Below are 22,695 nucleotides of genomic sequence, written 5' to 3'. Positions count from 1 at the left end.
TCACTAACCATGCTTCATGGGAGGGGGCTTTTTAAAAAATACATTTTTATTGACTTCAGAGAGGAAGGGAGAGGGAGAAACATCCATGGTGAGAGAACCTGCGACCGGCTGCCTCCCGCCCGCCCCGCCCCGGCGGTGGAGCCCGAGCCCCGGGCCTGCGCGGAGGGGGGGCCGAGCCCGGACCTTCTGGGACCTGGGTCCCCGCCGACCACGGAGCCGCGCGGCGGGCGGGCGGTTTTATTGAATAGGTACCTGCACCGGGTTGTGAAGCGCGCGCACGGGTGTCTGCTCTCGCCGCCCTCAGCGAGGGGCCCGCCCGGAGGCCGGAAGCCCAGGCTGCGTCCCGGTCCGCGCTCAGCTTCTCCGCCTCCTCTCCCAGCGCTGCCCGTCTGCCTGCCGGGCGCACGAATCCCGTCTCTTTTTTTAAAAGTCCTCGTCTGACGGTCGTCCCGTCGTCCCTTCCCTGGGGTTATTGCCAGGGTTGGAGGGGGGGGGGGGGCGGGAGGCGCGTTCCTGCTGCTGCTCCTCGTCGCTCCTTCAGTTCCCTTCCGTTTCGTGGTTCGCGCCCCCGGACTCTCATGGGCTGGATTTCTGACCGGATTCGGACTTGCTGAGACAGCTGTGCCGTATAATTTTACAAACACTGTAGCATCTGGGCCAAACGTGTTCTGTCACCGTTAGATGGTAAATTAACTTTGGGGGGGAAAAGTTTAAACGTGAAAATTGTGGAGATTTTCTGAATTCGCTGTGTGTCTCAGTAATTAGATTCTGTGGTTATAATAGAAAAGAATGCTATAGCAATTTCAATAAAAATTTTTAAATTTTTATTTTTTGATCTTTAGAGAGAGAGAGAAAGGGGGAGAGGGGAAGAGGGAAACGGGTTTATTCCACTGATGGATGCGTTCCTTGGCCGCTGCTTGCATGTGTGCTGACTGGGGGTTGGACCCCAACCCCGGCCGGCCGGGAGGGTGCGCTCACCAACTGATAAAGATTGCTTTTTGAGAGTTACTTTATTTTAGAGAAAAATATGATAAGCCCATCTTTCTTCCCTACAGCAGTGGCTTACTTAACCACTAAGTCATAATTCACTCACACGGCAAATGCTAGAATTAAATTTTACAAAGTGTAGTCTTGTAGCCGGGTTTATGTTTTCCTGGCAAGGTGACAGTACGCAATATTGGACTGCTTATTATGTTTCAAGTGTTTGCACATGATTTCATTTAATCTTTAGAACAATTCTGTAGTGGCTAAAGAATACGGGGCTTTGTGTCAGACAGTGTTGGATTCAAGTCCGAGCTTTGTCACTCACTCATTATATGACCATGGGCAAATTCCTTAACTTCTCTAAGCCTCAAACTTCTAATCTAGAAAATAAGGATAAAACAACACTCACCTTATAGAGATGTTCTGAGAATTAAATGAGATCATGCAAGCAAAACCTTTGGCACAGTGCCTGGCACATGTGAAGTGCTCAGCTAAGGCTGCAGTTAGGCTGACCTGCCTGTCCAATCGCCAGTGGGTATTTTCCTACAGGCCCATGGACCTCCAAACTCCTGCTTCTGTTGTTTGACCCCTCTGTATATTACCTGCAGAGAGAAGAAATTATTTAGATGCCTATAAATTAGCTGTTGTCTGGATACCCCCTTCACCAAAAAATATCTCAGATATTCTGTTCAAGTATGAATTCTGGTGTGATTTTCTTCATGTTGGTGGAGTCCATGTAAAAACTTGTTAAAGGATTTTGCCTTATGAGCATAGTTTCTCCTAGTTTCTCCTTCCCTATCTCTTGTCCTTCCCAGGAATGGCCCATATTTTTGTCTTTTATTCTTTTCCTCTTGCATGCTTATTAGAACCTCATTCTTTTGGTATATCTAAATGAAGAACAAAATTACAACTACCTCAAGGTGGAATTTGACCAAGAATATAGCACTGATAGCTTCTGTCCTTAAGCGCTTTCTTCATAACTTTACTGCCAATATTTGTGTATTAATCTCAATATCTCTTTGGGGAATTTCAGCCATTTCTTTGTCTATTTTCTCAAATTTTATAGGAAGTATCCTAACACATACATCAGGATTTAGTGGCTTAGTGTAAAGCTGTGAGCCTGATATTTATCTTTTTTATGAAAGAAAATTACATTTTATTGCATGATATATCCATGGTTGTTTTAATATAACAAAACTAATATAACTTACTTAACATTGAGTAAATCTTACCTCCTGGGAGATATACCACCATTATTCTATATTCTGGTACATTCCACGCCTGAGCCTAGCCTCTATACTCCAGTTTGAGAAGCCTATTCAGTTTTTTTTAAATCTAGATTGTAAGGGGGAGGGGGTACAGATGAGGCCCCAACTGTCTCCCAGATGAGGTGGGTAGAAAGGAGAAGAAAGATCTTACACAAGTCTCATGGCTTAATTTATCACCCATTTCATCTTCAGTTTGGTTGGACCTAGGAAGAAAGATGGGCAGTGTTTCTCAACCTTCCTAATGCCACGACCCTTTAATACCGTTCCTCATGTTGTGGTGACCCCAACCATAAAATTATTTTCGTTGCTACTTCATAACTGTAATTTTGCTACTGTTGTGAATCGTAATGTAAATATCTGATATGCAGGATGTATTTTCATTGTTATAAATTGAACATAATTAACGCATGTGATTAATCACAAAAACAATATGTAATTATATATGTGTTTTCCGATGGTCTTAGGCGACCCCTGTGAAAGGGTCGTTCGACCCCCAAAGGAAAAGGAAAGAGAAACAATTATAGAATCAATTTAATATAATTTCCTCTGACTAGTTCTTCATAATCTAACCCTATACTGTCTAATATGGTAGCCACTAGCCACATGTGGCTATAGAGCAACTTGAAATGTGATGAATGCAACTGAAGAATTGAATTTTCCTTTTATTTCATTTTAAATTAAGTACTGAATGAGTGTGAAATATGTTTTTCCTTGCAGATTACTTGATTGTATTGTTAGGACTACATTTCACTTTAACTGTTGGAAATTTAACATCCAAATCGAGATATACTGTAAGTGTAAATATATACCAGATTTCAAATTTAGTATGAAAAAGTAAAATATTGATTGCATGTTAAAAATGTATTTTTTATATACTAGGTTACATAAAATATGTTATTAACTTGTTTATTTGCACTTTTTAAATGTGACATTAAAATATAAAATTACACAATAAAAATATAGTTAAATTTGTATATATACATACAGATACATATGTGTGTGTGTATATATATACATATATAAATTACACATGTGGCTCACATTATATTGGACAGCATTGCTCTAGCCCACTAAGTCCAATCTTATTTTCCTTTAGCAGGGAAGTTTCTGAGGGTCAGGTAGGAGAAGCTGTGCCTAACTCCTGGAACACCCAAGAAGGCATGGCTGCTTGGGTCCCTTTGAGTATGGATTCAGAGCTTTTAATTAGGGTCTTGGAGTAGTCTCCTACTTTGCCTATTTATACCTCCTTTTATACCCTACAAATTTTTTGACCACAAAAGTAATACTAACTGTAGTAACATTACCACCAAACATGGTAGAGATTATGCATACTGTTAAATATGGATGGATGAACATTGTTTCAAATTGTATTAGATTATAGCACTATATGTTCATTTACACTTATAATCAGCTACTCAAATAGCATGCTCATATAGTACACTCAAGTATAAAAAAATGACCAGTTTATGAGAATTCCTCAAAATACATATATCACGCATCTCTGCTAGAATTATTTTTAACTTTAATAAATACCAATAAATGCTCTTGAGTAAGTAAATTTTGTAACATAGTAAGAAATTTACTAGTAAGAAAATGTTTTTTTGTGTGTGGATTACTTTTTAATATAATACTTAATATTGATTATAATTAATTTCTAGGAATTGTTTGCCTTGTTCTATAAAAAATTCGAGGTGTCATATAATCATGATAACATTATGTCAATGCAAGCAAAATGTTATCAGGAAAAAAGAGTATCACAAATAGATTATAAAGTTAGTATAGTTTCTTTAATTAACTTTCAAAATTGGTTTTGAGTTCCCTTGTAGTCAAAGCAAAATAGTATACAGGATCTTATTTCTTGGGAAGAGGAGGTTTATCAATTAACCAAAGGAAGTGTAGCATTTCTTAGCACTGAATTCTATAAGCACTTTCTCATATGAGTCGCTGTCACAACAATTTAGTAGCAAGTTCAATAATGCCTCACATCACTGCATCTGGTGGTATCATCCAGTTAATTGTTTTCATATAGAAATGAGTAAGAGTGTGATAAATAATTATATGTTTTATTTTTACAGGACTCTTTGGAAAGCAAAATGAGGCATAATCAGCTGTGTTGTGAGACACCACCTTCTGTTACTGTTCATGTAAAATCTGGGTCAAGTAGATCACATCAGCCTAAAAAACCTATTAACCTGAAGCGTCCTATTTTTAAAGATAGTTGGCCAACATCTGAAAAAAATGCGCAGAATAGCAACAAGTCTAAACGCCCCAAAGGACCCTGTCTAGTTATACAGCGTCAGGAAATGACTGCTTTCTTTAAATTATTTGGTAGGTTTAAAATATTATAATTAGAAAGTACTTTAAAGTGAGAGAATGTAAAGATCTATTTTATCATTTTCATAATAATCAGAGGATGCTCTTATTTTCTGTCAGATTTCTCATTTCCAACCAAGCCTATTTTAATTAGTCTTTTTTTAAATGTTGGATTTTGATTGTTTTGGATTAGAAATTCTAACTCATCTCACTTCTAGACTACTTAAATACAAGTGTCAAATATAAATATTGGGCATTTCAAGTTCATAGCATGAGTCTTCTTTGACCTAAAGTAAAATACTACATAAAATCTCAGCCAAGCCAACAACCCTGCTTCAAGATTTTCTTCAGTGCTATAACTGAGCTGTTGAATTTGTTCAGATCATGAGACAGTGTTTTTTGTTTTTTTTTTAAGATTCTTTTATTGATTTTTAGGAAGGGAGAGAGAGAAAAACATTGATATGAAAGCAAAACATTGATCACCTGCCTCCTGCACATCCCCCACTGGGGATTGAGCCAGAAATCTGGGCCTATGCCCTGACAGGGAATCAAACCGGAGACCTATTGGTGCATGGGAGGATGCTCAGCCAACTGAGCCACATTAGTGGGGCAAGTCATTTTTTAAAGACTGAGTTCTGTATCAGATTCCATTCCCACATGTTGAAGATTGACTTTGGAAAGTAACAAAAAGCTAATCGAGAGTTACCCAATACCTATTTCTCAAAGAGCTATTGGGATAGTCAATAAATCGAAAAGTTCTACCATTCCCACTCCAGTCTATTCTATATATTAAGGCAATTTAGAGCATCATTTATAATCTCCTTATGTAGGAAATCTTCAAAAGGAAACATTCTCTCTTTAAAAGACAAGTCATAGCTATTTTTTGTTGTAGATGATGATTTAATTCAAGATTTCTTGTGGATGGACTGCTGCTGTAAAATTGCAGACAAGGTAAATTTAGTAATAATAAAATCATTAACCAATGTTATTATATTACTAAACCATCAGAACTTTCATGAAACCTTATAAGAATTTTCTTCTTATTGATTAAGTTTAGGAAAAGAACTAGCCTGCATTGCTCCTTGAAAGTGGAATCCTTGCATATTAACTTTAAAATTAGAATAAACTATAAATTCATTCTGTATTTTGGGGAATTGTGTAGTATTAGTGATTAGATTTAAAAGACCTTAGACTTATATCTGTTTGATTGAAAACAAGAATCAGTATAGATTTTAATATGTTTAGATCAGAATTATTACCTTTTTTTCAGGCTGTAGAGAAAGAATATTCTGAGATTTATTCCACTAAGGCAGTCTATTATACATTTTAATATTTTGTAGGTAATTTAGATAAAACAAATGCCAATAATCTTACAGAGTAAAATTAGCTCATCATTTTCTTTATTTAAGTATCAGTGTTTCATTAAAAAAAAAATTGTGCTAACTTACATTCTTAGGACCGGACCATGCTGTTATATACTTTTTCAATTTAGCTGAACAGTTAATGATTTCAGCTTCGTGAATGCCATCTTACACTATGTAATCATAGAAAATTCAGCATGACTTCACATCACTCTTAATGTGCCACCTAACAAAAAAAGGGAATGAATAAGTTACTATTGGTGTGAACCTTTTAAAATTTCAGGTTTAAAATAACAGATAAAATTACAGAAGTTTTGTTTTTTAATTTTGGAAAATTTCAACCATACACAACTTAGGGTAGATATTAAAACAAAGACCCTCCAGGAGCCTAACCCACCAACTGTGGGCCATTCTTATTTTTTCTAATCCCTCTCCCCAAAAGCAGACATCCTAATATGTTATCCATAAATATTTTAAGATGTATCTCTAAAAAATTACATTTTTTTAAACATAATCACAATTTCACTAACACTTTTAAATGTTGACGGTACTGCCTTAATATCAGATATCCAGTTCATGTGGCATACTTTTACACTTGATTATATTAAGTGCATTATAATAATTAAAGTTGTTGGACAGCAGGGGGCAGTGCTTTCAAAGTAACTAACCAGGAGCACTCTGTTTTAACACTATCACATTGAAAACTTGAAATCTCCTTTATGCCCAATTCTGCGAAGGTAGGATAAATAGGCATTTTATGAGAAGGAAATCTAATACATCAATATTACAACTTGTTTTTAAATGAAACAGCCAGAGCCTGGCATAGTGTCTTAATACCAGGCTAGACATATGTCTTTTTAATAAATACAAAACTTTTTTCAGTGAAAATAAATCCATGTTATTCTAATTTTTGATTGAGTTATTTTTAAAAGATTCTATTAGAAAGTGAATATGTATGACTATAACTAAAAGAATTCAGTGGGGGAAATGTGTATATAACACGTCAAACCAATGTGGCAACATACAAATGGTGAATCTAGGTGAAGAAGATATATTTATTCATTTTATGATTATTTTCACCTCTCTATAGGTTTGATATTTAAGATAGAAAAATATTGTGTTTTTGGTTCAAAAATATTGACAAAATTTAGAAATTCATTCTAGTTATAATCTTAATCATGGTAAATGATTGAGAATTAACTTCTCACTGTTTGCATGGATTACAGGAGCCAAAAAATAAGGACCTGAATAGGTAATTCTGTAATAAGGATAAATAATGCTTTATTGTTTTAGCTTGTTAGTCATCTTAAAGGTAACTGTTTTAAAGCAGTTTTACTTATGAAAACACAATATTCATATTAACTTTTAACTTTTTTTCCTATAGTATCTTTTGGCTATGACCTTTGTTTATTTCAAGAGGGCTAAATTTACTATAAATGAGCATACCAGGATAAATTTCTTTATTGCTCTGTAAGTATGCTTTCTACTGTGATTTTTGTGGTAGTTATTTATAATATATATGATACTTTATTTCAAACAAAGGCTGTTTAAAACCTGATGTATATCTTTGAATAAGCCTTCTGGTATAAAAGCTACACATTTTTTACTTTAATAGGATATGTTCTTTTCACTGATCTTATCCTGCTTTATGCCTAAGATTTATTATTCCACTTGAATTTGTACTTGTACATTTTTCAGTGTTTCATATAAATTGTCCCAAATTATCCTTTTTTGTACTTAGGTTTTTTAAAGCCAGAATAAATGTGTGTGTGTGTTTGTGTGTGTGTGTGTATGTGTATGTATTTCCAGTTAATATATAGTAAAAATCATTATCATCATTGCTCTTTTACATTGAACAGCTTGCAGAAAATGCTCTAGACATACTCGTGGATTTCTGTTTATAACCTAAGTGTTAGTCATATCTGATACCTATAGTATCCACTCAATACTTAACACACTGTACTTTAACCAAGGCATATTGTTTCCAATTTCTTCCACTGACTTTATAGTAGTCAGTTTATACTAGCTTTGTGATCTAGTAAATGGTTTTAATGACATGGCTTTCTAATCCATGGGTCAAAATTCTGCTAGAATCTATGTAAATTAAGAATATGTATCTCTCCAGTACCGCAATCGGTTAGCGCACGGTACTTATAAGAATATGTATCTCTATCTCAAAACCTTTTATACCTAGTACCTGGATATAGTGCTGCAGTTGGAAATGTATGAATATAATTTTAAGTACTTAACTAGGGAAGTACAAATTAAAATATTTAAGTTGAATACCAAAACAACTGTTAGCATTATAGGATAAGTTTTTACTCAAAGTCTGCTTAATTCAGAATCAAAGAAATTTATTTCTGCATGCATTCAGGAGACACATTTTCCCATACATGGGAAAAATTAATTCAATATGAAATTTGGTGATGATTGCTAAGTTGGGGGAATATAATAGTATTAGCTAATACTGAGTATTAAGTGCAATGCACCACAAAATATTTTTTGTAAGTTCACTTAATCTTCCGATGATATACACTTTTTAATTATCCCCATTTTACAGATAGAGAAATTAAGGCTTAGATTAAGTACTTTTCAAGATCACAAGTTAGTAAGTGGCAGAGCTGGGGCACAAATTCATCTGTGACTTGCCAATGGCCAAATTCAGCCATTGACCACTAGCTATAATGCTATTTACATTGTATTTACAATGTTTAGTATTGTATTATATTGTACTAGGGGCCCGGTGCACGAAATTCGTGCACTGGGTGTGTGTGTGTGGGGGGGGGATTGTCCCTCAGCCCAGCCTGCCCCCTCTCACATACTGGGAGCCCTCAGGCGTTGACCCCCATCACCCTCCAATCGCAGGATCGGCCCCTTGCCCAGGCCTGACGCCTCTGACAGAGGTGTCAGGCCTGGGCAGGGGACCCTTATTTCCCCCCATCACTGGTTCTGCCCCCAGCCCAGGCCTGATGCCTCTGGCCCAGGCATCAGGCCTGGGCAGGGGACCCCCAGACCCCTCCGATTGCTGGCTCTGCCCCTTGCCCAGGCCTGATGCCTCGGCCAGAGGCGTAGACCCCCATCACCCTCTGATCACCTGATCAGCCCCTTTCCCAGGCCTGACGCCTCCGCCAGAGGTGTCAGGCTTGGACAGGGGACCACCATCTCCCCCCGATCACTGGCTCTGGCCCCCACCCAGGCCTGAGGCCTGTGGCCCAGGAATCATGCCTGGGCAGGGGACCCCCATCTCCCTCTGATTGCTTGCTCCACCCCCCGCCCAAGCCTGACGCCTCTCACCCAGGCTTCAGGCCTGGGCAAGGGGACCATCATATCCCCCCAATCCCCGGCTCAGCCCCCCGCCCAGGCCTGATGCCTCGGCCAGAGGAGTTGACCCTCATCACCCTCCGATCACCAATCACCGGATCGGCCCCTTGACCAGGCCTGAGGCCTCCGGCAGAGGTGTCAGGCCTGGGCAGGGGACCCCCAGCTCCCCGCGGTTGCAGGCTCCGCCCCTGCCCAGGCCTAACGCCTCTGGCCTAGGCATCTGGCCTGGGCAGCGGGGACCCGCAGCTGCAGCGGCCCTGCGATCGTGGGCTCCGCTTTAGGCCCAGGCAAGGGACCCCTAGCTCCCGGGACTGCCAGCTTCGACTGTGTCCAGCTTCCCATCGCTGGCTCCACCCCTACTTCCTGCTATCACTGGCCAGGGCGCCTTAGCTCCCCCCTGGGTTTCCAATCACTGTCAGTGGCAGGGGGCTTCTTCCTGCTTTCCCTTTCGCCTACCTGCATTGTGCCTACATAGGCAAATTAGCCGCCATCTTGTTGGCAGTTAACTGCCAATCTTAGTTGGCAGTTAATTTGCATATAGCCCTGATTAGGCAATGAAAAGGGTATCGTCGTACGCCAATTACCATTTTTCTCTTTTATTAGTGTAGATGTTGATGCAATATCTGTTTTTTAGTTTTTTTCTCGTCTGAAGATTAGCAACAAACCAAAAGAAGCTTTAGTTTAAATCATTCTAGCTGCCTAAAATTGGATTTATTTGACTTTTTTGGTAAAGTTATTAACAGTAAAGTGATGTGTCAACTTACACTATGTAGTAGTCTGTGAGGTTGCATTGCATGTTGTATATTAAAAATAACATGAATTATAATTTTCATTTTATATATAATCATACTTTTGTACAGCCTGACTCAGTAATTCTCCACAGTTTCTCACTTAGCCATAGTTCTAACTCAAGTTCTTTTCCTTTCTATATATTCTTATAACATTGAACTTCAATTATCATTCTTCCAATCTTTTTTACAGTTCCTTTTTCATACTCAGTTGCCTCTTCTACTTGACTGTAGGCATAAGGGCAAGGAGCATGTACTTAACCTTTTCTTGCATCCTGTAGTGGCTAACATATAAAAGGTTCTTAATTCTTTATTTGAATAAACACAATTATTATGCAAAAAATGGACTCTTGGAAAATATTAACTATTTCAAATTACAAGGGGACTTATATGTATACAATTCAGATATTTAATCATGTTGAGACTGAAAAATTGTTAATCTAGAGTAGAATCATGATGTCTGATATCATGGTACATTATAGATTTTTCATGTTTCACTTAGCAAGCATGAAAGGAACCGATCTCCCACTCTGTCTACCCTTTACTAAGAACCCTCAGGGATACTAAAAGTAAGAAATTACATAATTTTACAGAGGACAGGATTTGATTCACATAACTGAATGTTTTAACAAGGTAATACTAAAATATGTACAATTATTTTAAGGAAGGATAAATAATATGTAGGTACTCATTTTATATTAATGTAACTAAATATGAATATGAATATGCACATGGTTTTAAAAAATACATAAGGGGTCCCGGCCAGTGTGGCTAAGTGGTTGAGCATCAACCTATGAACTAGGAGGTCACAGTTCAGTTCCCAGTCGAGCACATGCCTGGGTTGCTGGCTTGATCCCAAGTGTAGGGCGTGTGGGAAACAGCTGATCAATGATTCTCTCTCACCATTGATTTTTCTGTCTTTCCCTCTCCCTTCCTTTCTGAAATAAATAAAAGTATATATTTTTTAAAAGCTACATAAGAGGGTATACAATTAAAAGTAAGTCTTCTATCTCAAGACCTTGGTCTCCTTCCTCAAGGACAACTCTTTCATGTGTATCTGTCTAGAAATAATTTTCTATATGTGAAGCAATGTATATATTACATGAAGTATATGCTACACTTCTGTACTTTAAAAATTTTTTTAATGTGAAATATGTACAAAAATAGCACATGGGCCTGGCCAGTATGTCTCAGTAGATTGAGCATCTTTCCATGTAGTGAGAGATCACTGGTTGGATTCCCAGTTTCCGGCTTGATCCCCAGTAGGGGGTGTGCAGGAGGCAGCTGATCAATGTTTCCCTCTCATCTAGAAACCCACTCTCTCTCTCCCTCTCTCTCTACCTCTAAAATAAATAAAAACTTTATTTTAAAAGTGATCTTTTAAATAGCACATGGTATATGTAGCTATATAGTTCGTCCTCACTACAGAATAATAATATTCTATTGTTGCTTATATATTTGGATTTTTTTCTACCATCTTGTGTACTTTCTATATGTTCCATTTATTCTGTTTCTTCTGTCCCCTCCATTTTTATCTTTTTTGATTTGAGATTTTTAAATTATTTTTGACACCTTTTTTACTTCTACTTGTTTAGGAACTATGCAATTTATATCTATTCTTTTAGCAATTACACAAGTTATTTTTAATCACACAACCTTGAGCATTTTTACTCCAATTATCCAACAATGATCCATTTAACTCTTTTTTTACAATTCTGTAGTTTTGTCTGATGTCCAAAAATTATTATTGTTTTATACATTCAACATTTGTTTATATTTACCCTCATATTTATACCTTTGCTTCCTAGTCCTTGCATCTCAAACCTCTCACCTAGGATCATTTGCCTTCTTTCTAACTGCTTTTGAGGTCTCTCTTTTTTTTTTTCTGCTGTGTATATTAATTCTAGTATCTTCAGACTTCAGAGTCTGTTTCTGCTCATGGTACCTTAAGTACTTTGTAATTTTCTTATTGTAAAAGTTGCCCATTTTTCTTGGAAAGACGTCTATGGGGCTTGCATTGTTTCCAATGGGAAATCTGCTCCATTCTTATCTCTTTTCCTGTGTTATTCAACTTACATTTTCCCCCGACTGCTTTTAAGAGTTCTCTTTATCATTGGTTTTGAGCAATTTGATTATGATGTGCCTTGGTGCTTTAAGAAGCTTCTTTGTGGGTTTATAATTTTCCTCAAGTTTTTAAAATTTTTAGCCATTTATTTCTTCAAATATTTTTTTCTGTTCACCTGCCACCTTTTAGGGACTCCAATTTCACTTTTATCAGGCTGCTCGAAGTCTCGTGGCTAATTGATGTTCTGTTTATTATTTTTGTTTATTTTCTCTACATGTTTAATTTTGGATAGTTTATGCAGTTATGCAGTTTATACAGTTATGTCTTCAATGCACAAGTTTTTTCTGCTGCAATATTTAATCTGCTATTAATTCCACTCAGTGTATTTTTCATTTACACATAGTTTTCATCTCTAAAAGGGTGTCTTAACTTTTTTAACATCTGGAATAGTTATAACTGTTTTAATGTTCTTATCTGTTACTTTTACCATGTACTAGTATGTCAGTTTTGATTGATTGGATTGTGTTCTGCTTCTTTGTATGCCTGATCCCTCTCAGGCATTTGACAGGATATTGATTTTCATTTGTGCATAAGAAACTACCTGATTGCCACAAAAGGCCATCAGAAAGAATTAGAGGGGAACAACGCCTAAAATTTATCCAGGACTGGAAATAGTGTCTGTTCCCACTAGCCAGACTGAGAAAACTCGTAATTGACAGGATATTGTGTAGATTATTCAGGAAGGTGTTGTATCACTAGTAGAGAATAATTAGCCCCAGACTGAACATTGCTCCAGATCTACCAAAAGCATAACCTGAAAGGATCAGAATGTTTCCAAGTAACTGCATCCCAGAACAAAGCTCAAGATTTATAGGAATACACAAATACACACACAAAAGAGAGTTCACAAATATTCAGAACTCATTAAGGTAAAATTCACTGTTATCTCTATTTTTATTTTTTTAATTATAGTAAGATTGAACATCTTTTATGTGTTTATAGTGCTTTGTATTTTTTTGTGACCTGCCCATTCCTGTCCTTTACATACTTCTTTCTTTGAATCATTGGTCTTCTTTGTTAGGTATCTGGCTAATACAGTTGAGGAAGATGAAGAAGAATCCAAATATGAAATTTTTCCATGGGCTTTAGGGAAAAACTGGAGAAAATTGTTCCCTAATTTCTTAAAATTAAGAGACCAACTCTGGGATAGAATTGACTATAGGGCTATTGTAAGCAGGCGATGCTGTGAAGAGGTAAGATTTTAAAATACTTTATATGTGTAATCTCTGTCTTTTGTTCATATAATTTTCCTTGTTTTTTTAATGTGCTTCTAACATTTTATCTTTTTGTATATGTAAGGGTAGATCATTAACCTTGGTTACCATGAATACAACTTGTGTATTGCATTGTTGATGTTTTAATTTTATACCATAAGAATTTAAAATTGTGATTTCTGTTTCTCAGAGCAGTCTGTTTCTGTAGGATTTTTATTTTAGTTTGTTTCTCTTGTCTAAAAGATCACCAATATATTGGAAAAGGATAAGTGTGCATATTTCAAAATATCTTATGGTAATATCATTGGAGTTGAATAATAATTTCATTAAATAAAATATATGAAATTCCAAGTCCAAAGATTTAAATGTGAATTGCATGATATAAAATTTATATAAATTTAAATATGTTTAAAAACCATAACTTTTTTTCACATAGAATACATAAAGTTTCCTTTATGCCAGATTTTATTAAGATAAAGCAGAAAGACACTAAAAGTTAAAAGATTGGTTATTTTATTTAATGTTCTGGTTTTCAATAAAGAAGAAAATTAAGGTTTAAACTAAAGAAAAATTCTAAAGAAGAAAATTAAATCAGTGATCACTGTAAGCCAATATTAATTAAGAAAACTTTGCTAGCCCTGGCTGGTTTGGCTCAGTAGGTAAGAGCATTGGCCTGTGGACTGAAGGGTCCCAGGTTCGATTCTGGCCAAGGGCACATGCCTAGGTTGCGGGCTCGATCCCCAGTAGGGGGCATGCAGGAGGCAGCCGATCAATGATTCTCTCATCATTGATGTTTCTATCTCTCCCTCTCCCTTCCTCTCTAAAAAATCAATAAAAATATATTTTTTTAAAAAAGAAAACTTTGATAAATGTGAGCTAGATAATGCTATAATTAAATGAAGTTATATCCAGTTAAATGGACTATAGGCCAAAAGAGACAATGGATTAGTGTCAAACCTAAGGAGAACTTTAGGGGCATATCATAAAACTCTGCCCAGAACTAACCATGTTAGTTATATTTATTAATGAGATAAAGATTTAGCAAGTGTGCATATTTGTAGATTAAAATCGGAGGATTGTTGAATGTTGGGGAAAATTCAAGGATTCAGAGATAACTTAGAAATTCAAACCTTCATACACTTCTTTTGGGAATGTAAAACAGTGTTGCTTTGGTAAACAGTCTGGGTGTTCCTCAAAAAGCTAAACAGCCGAAACCGGTTTGGCTCAGTGGATGGAGCGTAGGCCTGCGGACTGAAGGGTCCCAGGTTCGATTCCGGTCAAGGGCATGTACCTGGGTTGCGGGCACATCCCCAGTAGGAGATGTGCAGGAGGCAACTGATCGATGTTTCTCTCTCATCGATGTTTCTAACTCTCTATCTCTCTCCCTTCCTCTCTGTAAAAAATCAATAAAATATTTTTTTAAAAAAAAGCTAAACATAGAATTCCATATGAGGTCAGCATATAGGTACACTTCCCTAGTTTGACTTCTTAAATACTAGTAGCTACCATTTTCCAGTTGCTTATAATGTGATACAGATTTTACATACATCTAACCATTAGAACAACCCTGAGGTAGAATACTATCCCCATTTGAGATATAAACAAATTGAACCTCAGAAAGGTTAAGTAACTTGAGCAGCATCATACAGCTAGCAAGTGGCAGAACCAGGATAAGAAACTAAAACTGACTCTAAAGGCAGTGTTTTATCTAACAAACCTTAGACAACAGTGACTGATAATGTAGTGAGGAATCTTAATTGCTTCATAAATAATTCATGTAATCCTCACAACCCTCTATAATAGACACATTCTCTTCATGTTACAGATGAGGAAACTGAGGAACAGAAAGGTTAAGTAACTTACCTTTGTTCTTACCATATCCCTTGCCATTATTGCAAACATTTTAAGATTAGCCTAACATACATAGTTGGAAACCTCAATTAAACATATTCTTCTCAGCCCAGTATATTCCAAAGCTAATAATTGTTTTGGGATAACTGTATTGTTTTTCACAAACTTAAAATATTCAGAATTGAAAAACCTAGAAGGTTGCTTCAGTCCTGTTTCCTATTTGAAATAATTTAAATTATTGTCATGGGTTCAAACAATGAATCACTTTATAGGTAAATACTGTCGTATCTGGAGATGCTTTTTTTTTTTTTTTTTCAAGATTGGTAACTTAGATTTTTAAATCTAGTTTTAAAAATAGCTGTTCTTTTTTCCCCTTCCCCTTCCCCTTCCCTTTTTTCCAGAGAGGAAGTGAGAGGGAGAGAGAGATGAAAACATCAAGATGAGAGAGGATCAACACTGGGAATCAAGCCCATAACCTGGGCATGTGCCCTGACTGGGAATTGAACCATGACCTCCTGGTTCATAGGTTGACGCTGAACCACTGAGCCACGCCAGCTGGGCTAGAGATAGCTGTTCTTAAGTTATATTTTTTGTGCTTAGTTTTACTAAATCTAAAAAACTTAGTAAAATTCTAAAAGAAAGCTTTCCACTATAGGTTATGGCCATTGCTCCAACCCATTATATATGGCAACGAGAACGCTCTGTGCATCACAGTGGAGCTGTTAGAAACTACAACAGAGATGAAGTTCAACTTCCCCGGGGACCTAGTGCCACACCGGTAGATTGTTCACTCTGTGGTAAAAAAGGAAGATATGTTAGACTGGGATTGTCTTCATCATCATCTTTATCCAGTGATACAGTAGAGGTGATGGAAAAACATTCTCAGGAATCACACAACTCAATGAGCAAGATAGTTGATCCTTCTCAAGCTTATAGCTATCCTCAAGGTATGATTTAGTGATATGTCAGAATTAGATTTATGCAAGTTATTAATTCAAGTTGTTGACCTACAGACAGGGATACATAACATATTCTACAACAATATGAGTTAAATTAGTATTGAAACTTGTCCGCTTTTCATTTACTTTTTGTCTGTGTTACTGTTTTTGTTGGTAGCTTACCTAAACTAAAAGATTTTTAATGTGATTTATGTTAAAGTGAAACCTAATCACCCTGGGTCTCAAATATTTTAAGAGCACTTGAAATGTTTATTCAAAACAAATTTTAAAAGGAAAATAAATTTACTTGTAATCTCATCATCTAGTTTTATCAGTGATTAACTATTGGTTTTCTTCCATACTTTTTTCTTTTAAAAGTTTAATACCACTATGCTACAAGGTTGAAAAACACAGAAGTCCTTTGTCTTACCCCTTCTTATTTTCTATACACTTTTTAAAATTGAGATATAATTGATACATAACATTGTATTAGTTTTAGGTGTACAATATAATTTGATATGTATATATTGCAAAATGATTGCCACAATAAGTTAACATTCATCACCTACATAGTTACAGTTCTTTCCTTGTGATGAGAACTTTGAAGATCTATTCTCTTAGCAACTTCCAAATATACAATACAGTACTGTTAACTATATTCACCATGCTGTACATTACATACCCAGGACTTACTTATCTTATAACTAGAAATTTGTACCTTTTGTCCACATTCATTCATTTTGCCTGTCCCCCTAATTCCTGCCTTTTGAAACCACCCATAGGTACTATGTATCTATGAGTTTGATTTTTTATTTTATTTTAGATTCTACATATAAGTGAGATCATACATTATTTATTTTTCTCTATTTTACTTAGCATCATGCCCTCAAGGTCCATCTATGTTGTCAAAAATGTTAGGATTTCTTTTTTTCCGACTGAATAATATTCCATTGTATACACATACCACATTTTTAAAAGCTATTCATCTGTCAGTGGACACTAAGATTGTTAAATAATATGGCAATAAACATGGGGGTGCAGATGTCTTTTCGAGATAGTGTTTTTATTTCCTTCAGTGATATTGTTGGATCATATAGTAGTTCTATTTAAAAACACACACACAAAAAAAACACCTTTATTGTTGAGAGTATTACAGATGTCCCCCCTTTCTTTACCTCTGTTGTCCCCCTCCACCTGGATCCCACCCCACCCCAGGCCTTCACCACCGTACTTACTGTCTGTGTCTATGGGTAATGCATGTATGCATATAAGTTCTTTGGTTAATCTCTTCTCACCCACCCTCCCTTCCCTCTGAGATTCATCAGTCTGTTCCATGTTCCCATGCCTCTGGTTCTATTTTATTTTAATTTAAATTTATTTTTTAAAATATGTTTTTATTGATTTGAGAGAGAGGAAGGGAGAAGAATAGATAGAAACATCTATGAAAGAAAAACACATTGATTGGCTGCCTCCTACACAACCCCTATTGGGGATCAAGCATGCAACTCGGGCATGTGCCCTGACCTGGAATCGAACTGATAACCTCTTGATTCATGGGTTGACGCTCAACCACTGAGCCAAACCAGCTGGGCTGGTTCTATTTTATTCATCAGTTTATTTTGTTCATTAGATTCCTTGTTGTTTATTTTGATTTTTAGATTCAATTTTTGATAGATATGTATTTATTGCCATTTTATTGCCCATACTTGGATCTTTTTTTCTTCTTCTTAAAAAAGACCCTTTAACATTTCATGTAATATTGGTTTTGGTAGCAATGAACTCCTTTAACTTTTTCTTGTCTATAAAGCTCTTTATCTGACCTGCAATTCAAAATGGTAGCTTTGCTGGGTAGAGTAATCTTGGTTGTAGGGCCTTGATTTTCATCACCTTAAATATTTCTTGCCACTCCCTTCTGACCTGCAAAGTTTCTGTTGAGAAGTCAGCTTACAATCGTATGAGTGCTCCCTTGTAGGTAACCAACTCCTTTCTCTTGCTGCTTTTAAGATTGTCTTTACTCTTTGGCATTTTAATTACGACATCTTGGTGTGTACCTCTTTGGGTTCATCTTATTTGAGACTCTGTGCTTCCTGGACTTTTTGCTAGCAGATTTTTGTGCATGGTATAAGTAGTGGTCTAGTTTAAGTCTTTTGTAGTGTTTCCAACACCGTTATCCTTTCCCAATTACACATACATTCTTGGCTTCTTTGTTATAAATTAATTAATTGACCATAGTTGTGTGAGTTTATTTCTGGGCTTTCTATGCTGTTCCATTGATCTATGTGTCTGTTTTATGCCAATACCAATACCATTTTGATTACTGTAGCTTTGGAATACTATACACTGAAAACCTGATTTTAAATCATGACATGATACAAGTACTATATTTATTTGCATATTTCATTTTTGTTGGGATTTAAGTAGCTTTGAACAATGGTGTTTTATATTAGAAAATCTTACAAACTAGAAATACTTTTAGTCAATCACAATTTTTATTTAAATTTATAAAGGTATAGTATTTCTCTGATATTTCTCAATTTGAAACAATCAGAATAGTATTCTAGCAGAAATCTTTCTTACTTATAGAGCCTTTCTTCCAAATTTTCACGCATCTGAAGACAGGACTGATAGATTTCTTATGTGAGACCCACATTATTTCAGAATTTTACCTATTTATTTTTACCACATCTTTATGAGATTAACAGTGGCCACTGAAGTTTCACTTAAAGAGAAACTAGACTCTTAAGAAGGTAGGGGTCATGTCTCATTGTTTCATTTCCTGGTCTTAGTAATCACTACACAAATTTGACTCATGGAATATGTAGTCTATTGCCTCACAACACTTCCAAGCATAATTTTTATTGGTTCACTCATATTTGAAGGTAAATAGGGTCTACTATAGGAAATAATAAAATAAGAATTTCCTTCTAGCATCCCTCCCCTACTTCCTAACTCCTTTTACCTACACTCTTTGATCCTTATAATAGGTAAGATTTACTAGATGTTTAAAATGTTCCAGGCAACATTTTGTGTTAAGCATTTTATACCATAATCTTATTTATTATTCACAGCCAAACCTAAGGTAAATACTATTATTTCCACTTTGCAGATAAAGAAACTGAGGTTTAGAGAGATTAAACAATTTGCCCAAGATCGTGGAGTGACATTTGAACCCAGGAATGACTCTAGACTAGCGCCTGAATTCCTAACTATTATGCTTTACTGCCCCTTTTGATGAAATCCTGCCTTTGTGGTAAAAATAAGGTGCCACACAAGTCTGTCAGCAGACTGCTATGGACTAAGGAAGTAGTGAAAGCATTAAGAACCAAGTCCCTGATGAAAGTTTATATGGAGTGAACTGGAAGAGAATACCAACCAGCATTTGAACAGATATTTACAGAAGCATTATATTTTATACAAATTAGCTCCTGTAGTTTCAAGGACAGTAGCATTCACTATATTTTAGGCTTTGATATCTCAACAGGAAATCAGAATGCAGCCAGGGAATAGGGCTCTACCTGTCACCTTGCTCTGAAAAAAACAAAAAGCAGGTCTTTGAGGGATTGTGGATGAAAAGTGTGGTTAGGCCCTAGCCAGTTTGGTTCAGTGGATAGAGTGTCGGCCTGCGGACTGAAGGGTCCTAGGTTCAATTCTGGTCAAGGGCACATGCCTGTGTTACAGACTCATTCCCCAGTGTGGTGTGTGCAGGAGGCAGCTAATCAATGATTCTCTTCGTTGATGTTTCTCCCTCTCTCTCCCTCTCCCTTCCTCTCTGAAATCAATAAATATATATATATTTTTAAAAAGTGCGGTTAGGGGATTTGTAAACAGAATAAATAGAACTGTGCTTTCACCCATTCCCCCTCCCCCCCTTTTTTTAAATCCTCACCTGAGGATATTTTTCCATTGAGTTTTAGAGAGAATAGAAGGGAGGGGGAGAAAGGGAGATAGAAACATAGACGTGAGAGAGACACATCAATTGGTTGTCTCTCACATGCATCCCGACTAGGGCTGGGGATTGAGCCTGCAACTGAGGTATGTACCCTTGACTGGAATTGAACCCAGGACCCTTCAGTCCATGGGCACTCTATCCACTAAGCCAAACCAGCGAGGGCTCACCCTTTCCCTTGATGAAAACCAAAAAGCCCTGGTTTAGGATAGACGATTCATATACAGGAAGGAACAAGTATTTACTCATCAACTGTTTTATTCAGAGTATTGATTTGAAAAATTTAAGACCTTTTGTTTCAGGATGACAGAGTAGGCAGTACAAAGAAAAATTATTTATCATACTTAAACATTTACATTCATTTTCCCTAAAAAGGCTTAATAAGGGAGTATTTGGGAAAGGGAGGGTAGAGGGGGGGCGGTGGTTTAAGGGTAACAATGTTATCAGGAGCAGTGATCAGTCTCTCGATGCCTTAGCGCTGCTGATTCCCTGTAGTGACGTCTGCCAGCAGAATTTTCTTCCTCCTGTCAACATGAAGGTGGCTGGAATCACCTAACAGTTTGTGGTTCAATTCAGCTTTCTCCAGAAGAGACACAAAGAACTGATGCTCTGCTCCAGGCTTTTATGCTAAAACTTAGCAATAGGTGCTTACCAATGCTTCTCTCTTTCAAACACAAGCAAGTAACTTCTCATTTTTTCAGGTAAAATGTTAAAATTCTTTCCTCAAAACAAAATGTACAGAAAACAAGTTTTATATAAACATGTTTATGACATTTATTAAGAACATAATATTTTTCTTTTGACAAGGCTGGGGGGGGAATAGATGAGGCATTCTTTACAAATTTAGGTACATCACAATCACTAACCATGTGCTAGGCATTTTATAAAGGTTGCCTCTTTTAACACCTCACCTGTTCCCCCAAAATCTTCAAGTGGCACTATGATACTCATTTTACTGCTGAAGACACAAACTCAAAAAGTCACAGTTGCACCCTGCCAGCATGGCTCAGTAGGTTGAGCATCCACCTATGAACCAGGAGGTCAGTTCGATTCCTAGTCAGGGCACATGTCCAGGGTGTGGACTTGATCCCCAGTGTGGGGTGTGCAGGAAGCAGCTGATCAATGATTCTCTCTCATCATTGATGTTTCTATCTCACACTTCCTCTCTGAAATAAAAATATATTTTAAAAAAAGAAAAGTCACAGTTGCAAGGTAAAACAGCAACAAGAAAAACAGCAATATGGGAATCCAGTTCTATCTGAATGTACTGCACTTTGTTTTTTGTTGTTGTTAATCCTTGCCAGAGATATTTTTCCATTGATTTTTTTTAGGGAGAGTGGAAGAGAGAGGGAAAGACAGAAACATCGATGTGAGAGAAACACATCCATTGGTTGCTTCCTGCAAGGGCCTGGGCCAGGGAGGAGCCTGCAACCAAGGTACGTGCCCTTGACCGGAATCAAATCTGGGACCCTTCAGTCCGCAGGCTGACGCTCTATCCACTGAGTCAAACTGGCTATTTTTATATTAAATAAACTAGTTGACCCTTAGTGCAGGATTGAACTCCATGGGTCTACTTACATGTGCCTTTTTCTTTCAAGAAATATAGTAAATGTATTATCCTTACAATTTTCTTAACATTTTTTACCTCTGGCTTACTTTAATAATATAGTATATAATAGATAATAATATACAAGATGTGTTACTGACTATTGGTTATTGGTAAGGCTTCCAGTCAACTGTAGACAATTAGTACGGTCTCTCTTCTGCATCCACTGATTCCTAACCCTGGATTGAAAATACTATTTTTGCCATAGCCCGTTTGGCTCAGCGGATAGAGAGTCGGCCTGTGGACTGAAAGGTCCCAGGTTCGATTCTGGTCAAGGGCATGTACCTTGGTTGTGGGCACATCCCCAGTGGGGGGTGTGCAGGAGGCAGCTGATCGATGTTTCTCTCTCATCGATGTTTCTAACTCTCTATTCCTCTCTGTAAAAAATCTATAAAATATATTTTTTTTTAAAAAGAAAAGAAAATACTATTTTCAACCTGCAGTTGAATCAGGTTGCGAAACCTGCAGATACAAAGGGCCAATTGTGGTTTTTGGGAAATCAAGTTATACACGGATTTTCTACCGCATGGGAGGTTGGCACCCCTAAACCCCACATTGTTCGAGAGTCAATTGTACATTGTTTCTCTTTGCCTTATGCTGTCTTAAATAAGCCTTATGACACCTAGGGTAGTCCATCTGAAACATGGATATGTATTAGTACATATTACCTAAAGACTCTTCAGATTTTAGAGTGAAGCCAAGGGAAAAAAACAATATACCAAACCTTAGTTTGGTTTTGTACGCAGGCTTGGGACATTCTGTTATATAATATAAAATCAAATAATTTTTCCTCAAAAATCCTTCTCTGAACTTATTTTTGTCACCCCTATTCTAGTCATTCAGGTTTAAAACCCTTACACTTAACGAAGGCATAATCAGGGCTTATAAATTAGTTATATAATAAGGGCAATGCTAATTACATGACCAACATTTAGGAGCACAAAAGATTCCAGAATTAATTCTGTGTGTGAGGGACTTGG

General features: G+C 36.8%; 1 protein-coding gene across 1 annotated transcript in view; it reads left to right on the top strand.

Annotated features, from left to right (window-relative positions):
* Window positions 1-4,333: 4,333 nt before the first annotated feature.
* Window positions 4,334-22,695, top strand: part of SPDYA (speedy/RINGO cell cycle regulator family member A) — a 21,454-nt gene continuing 3,092 nt past the window's right edge. Inside the window, exons 1-5 of the mRNA XM_081101160.1 lie at window positions 4,334-4,580; window positions 5,458-5,516; window positions 7,311-7,396; window positions 13,182-13,353; window positions 15,881-16,172. Coding sequence (XP_080957286.1) covers window positions 4,346-4,580; window positions 5,458-5,516; window positions 7,311-7,396; window positions 13,182-13,353; window positions 15,881-16,172 — 844 coding nt within the window. The 5' untranslated portion in view covers window positions 4,334-4,345. The remainder of the gene's footprint in view (window positions 4,581-5,457; window positions 5,517-7,310; window positions 7,397-13,181; window positions 13,354-15,880; window positions 16,173-22,695) is intronic.

The sequence above is a fragment of the Myotis nattereri genome (genome assembly GCF_964212035.1).
Source record: "Myotis nattereri genome assembly, chromosome: 10".
Classification (NCBI taxonomy): Eukaryota; Metazoa; Chordata; class Mammalia; order Chiroptera; family Vespertilionidae; genus Myotis; species Myotis nattereri.
The sequence above is the reverse complement of the archived record's forward strand: the minus strand, read 5'-3'. Positions and strand labels throughout refer to the sequence as shown.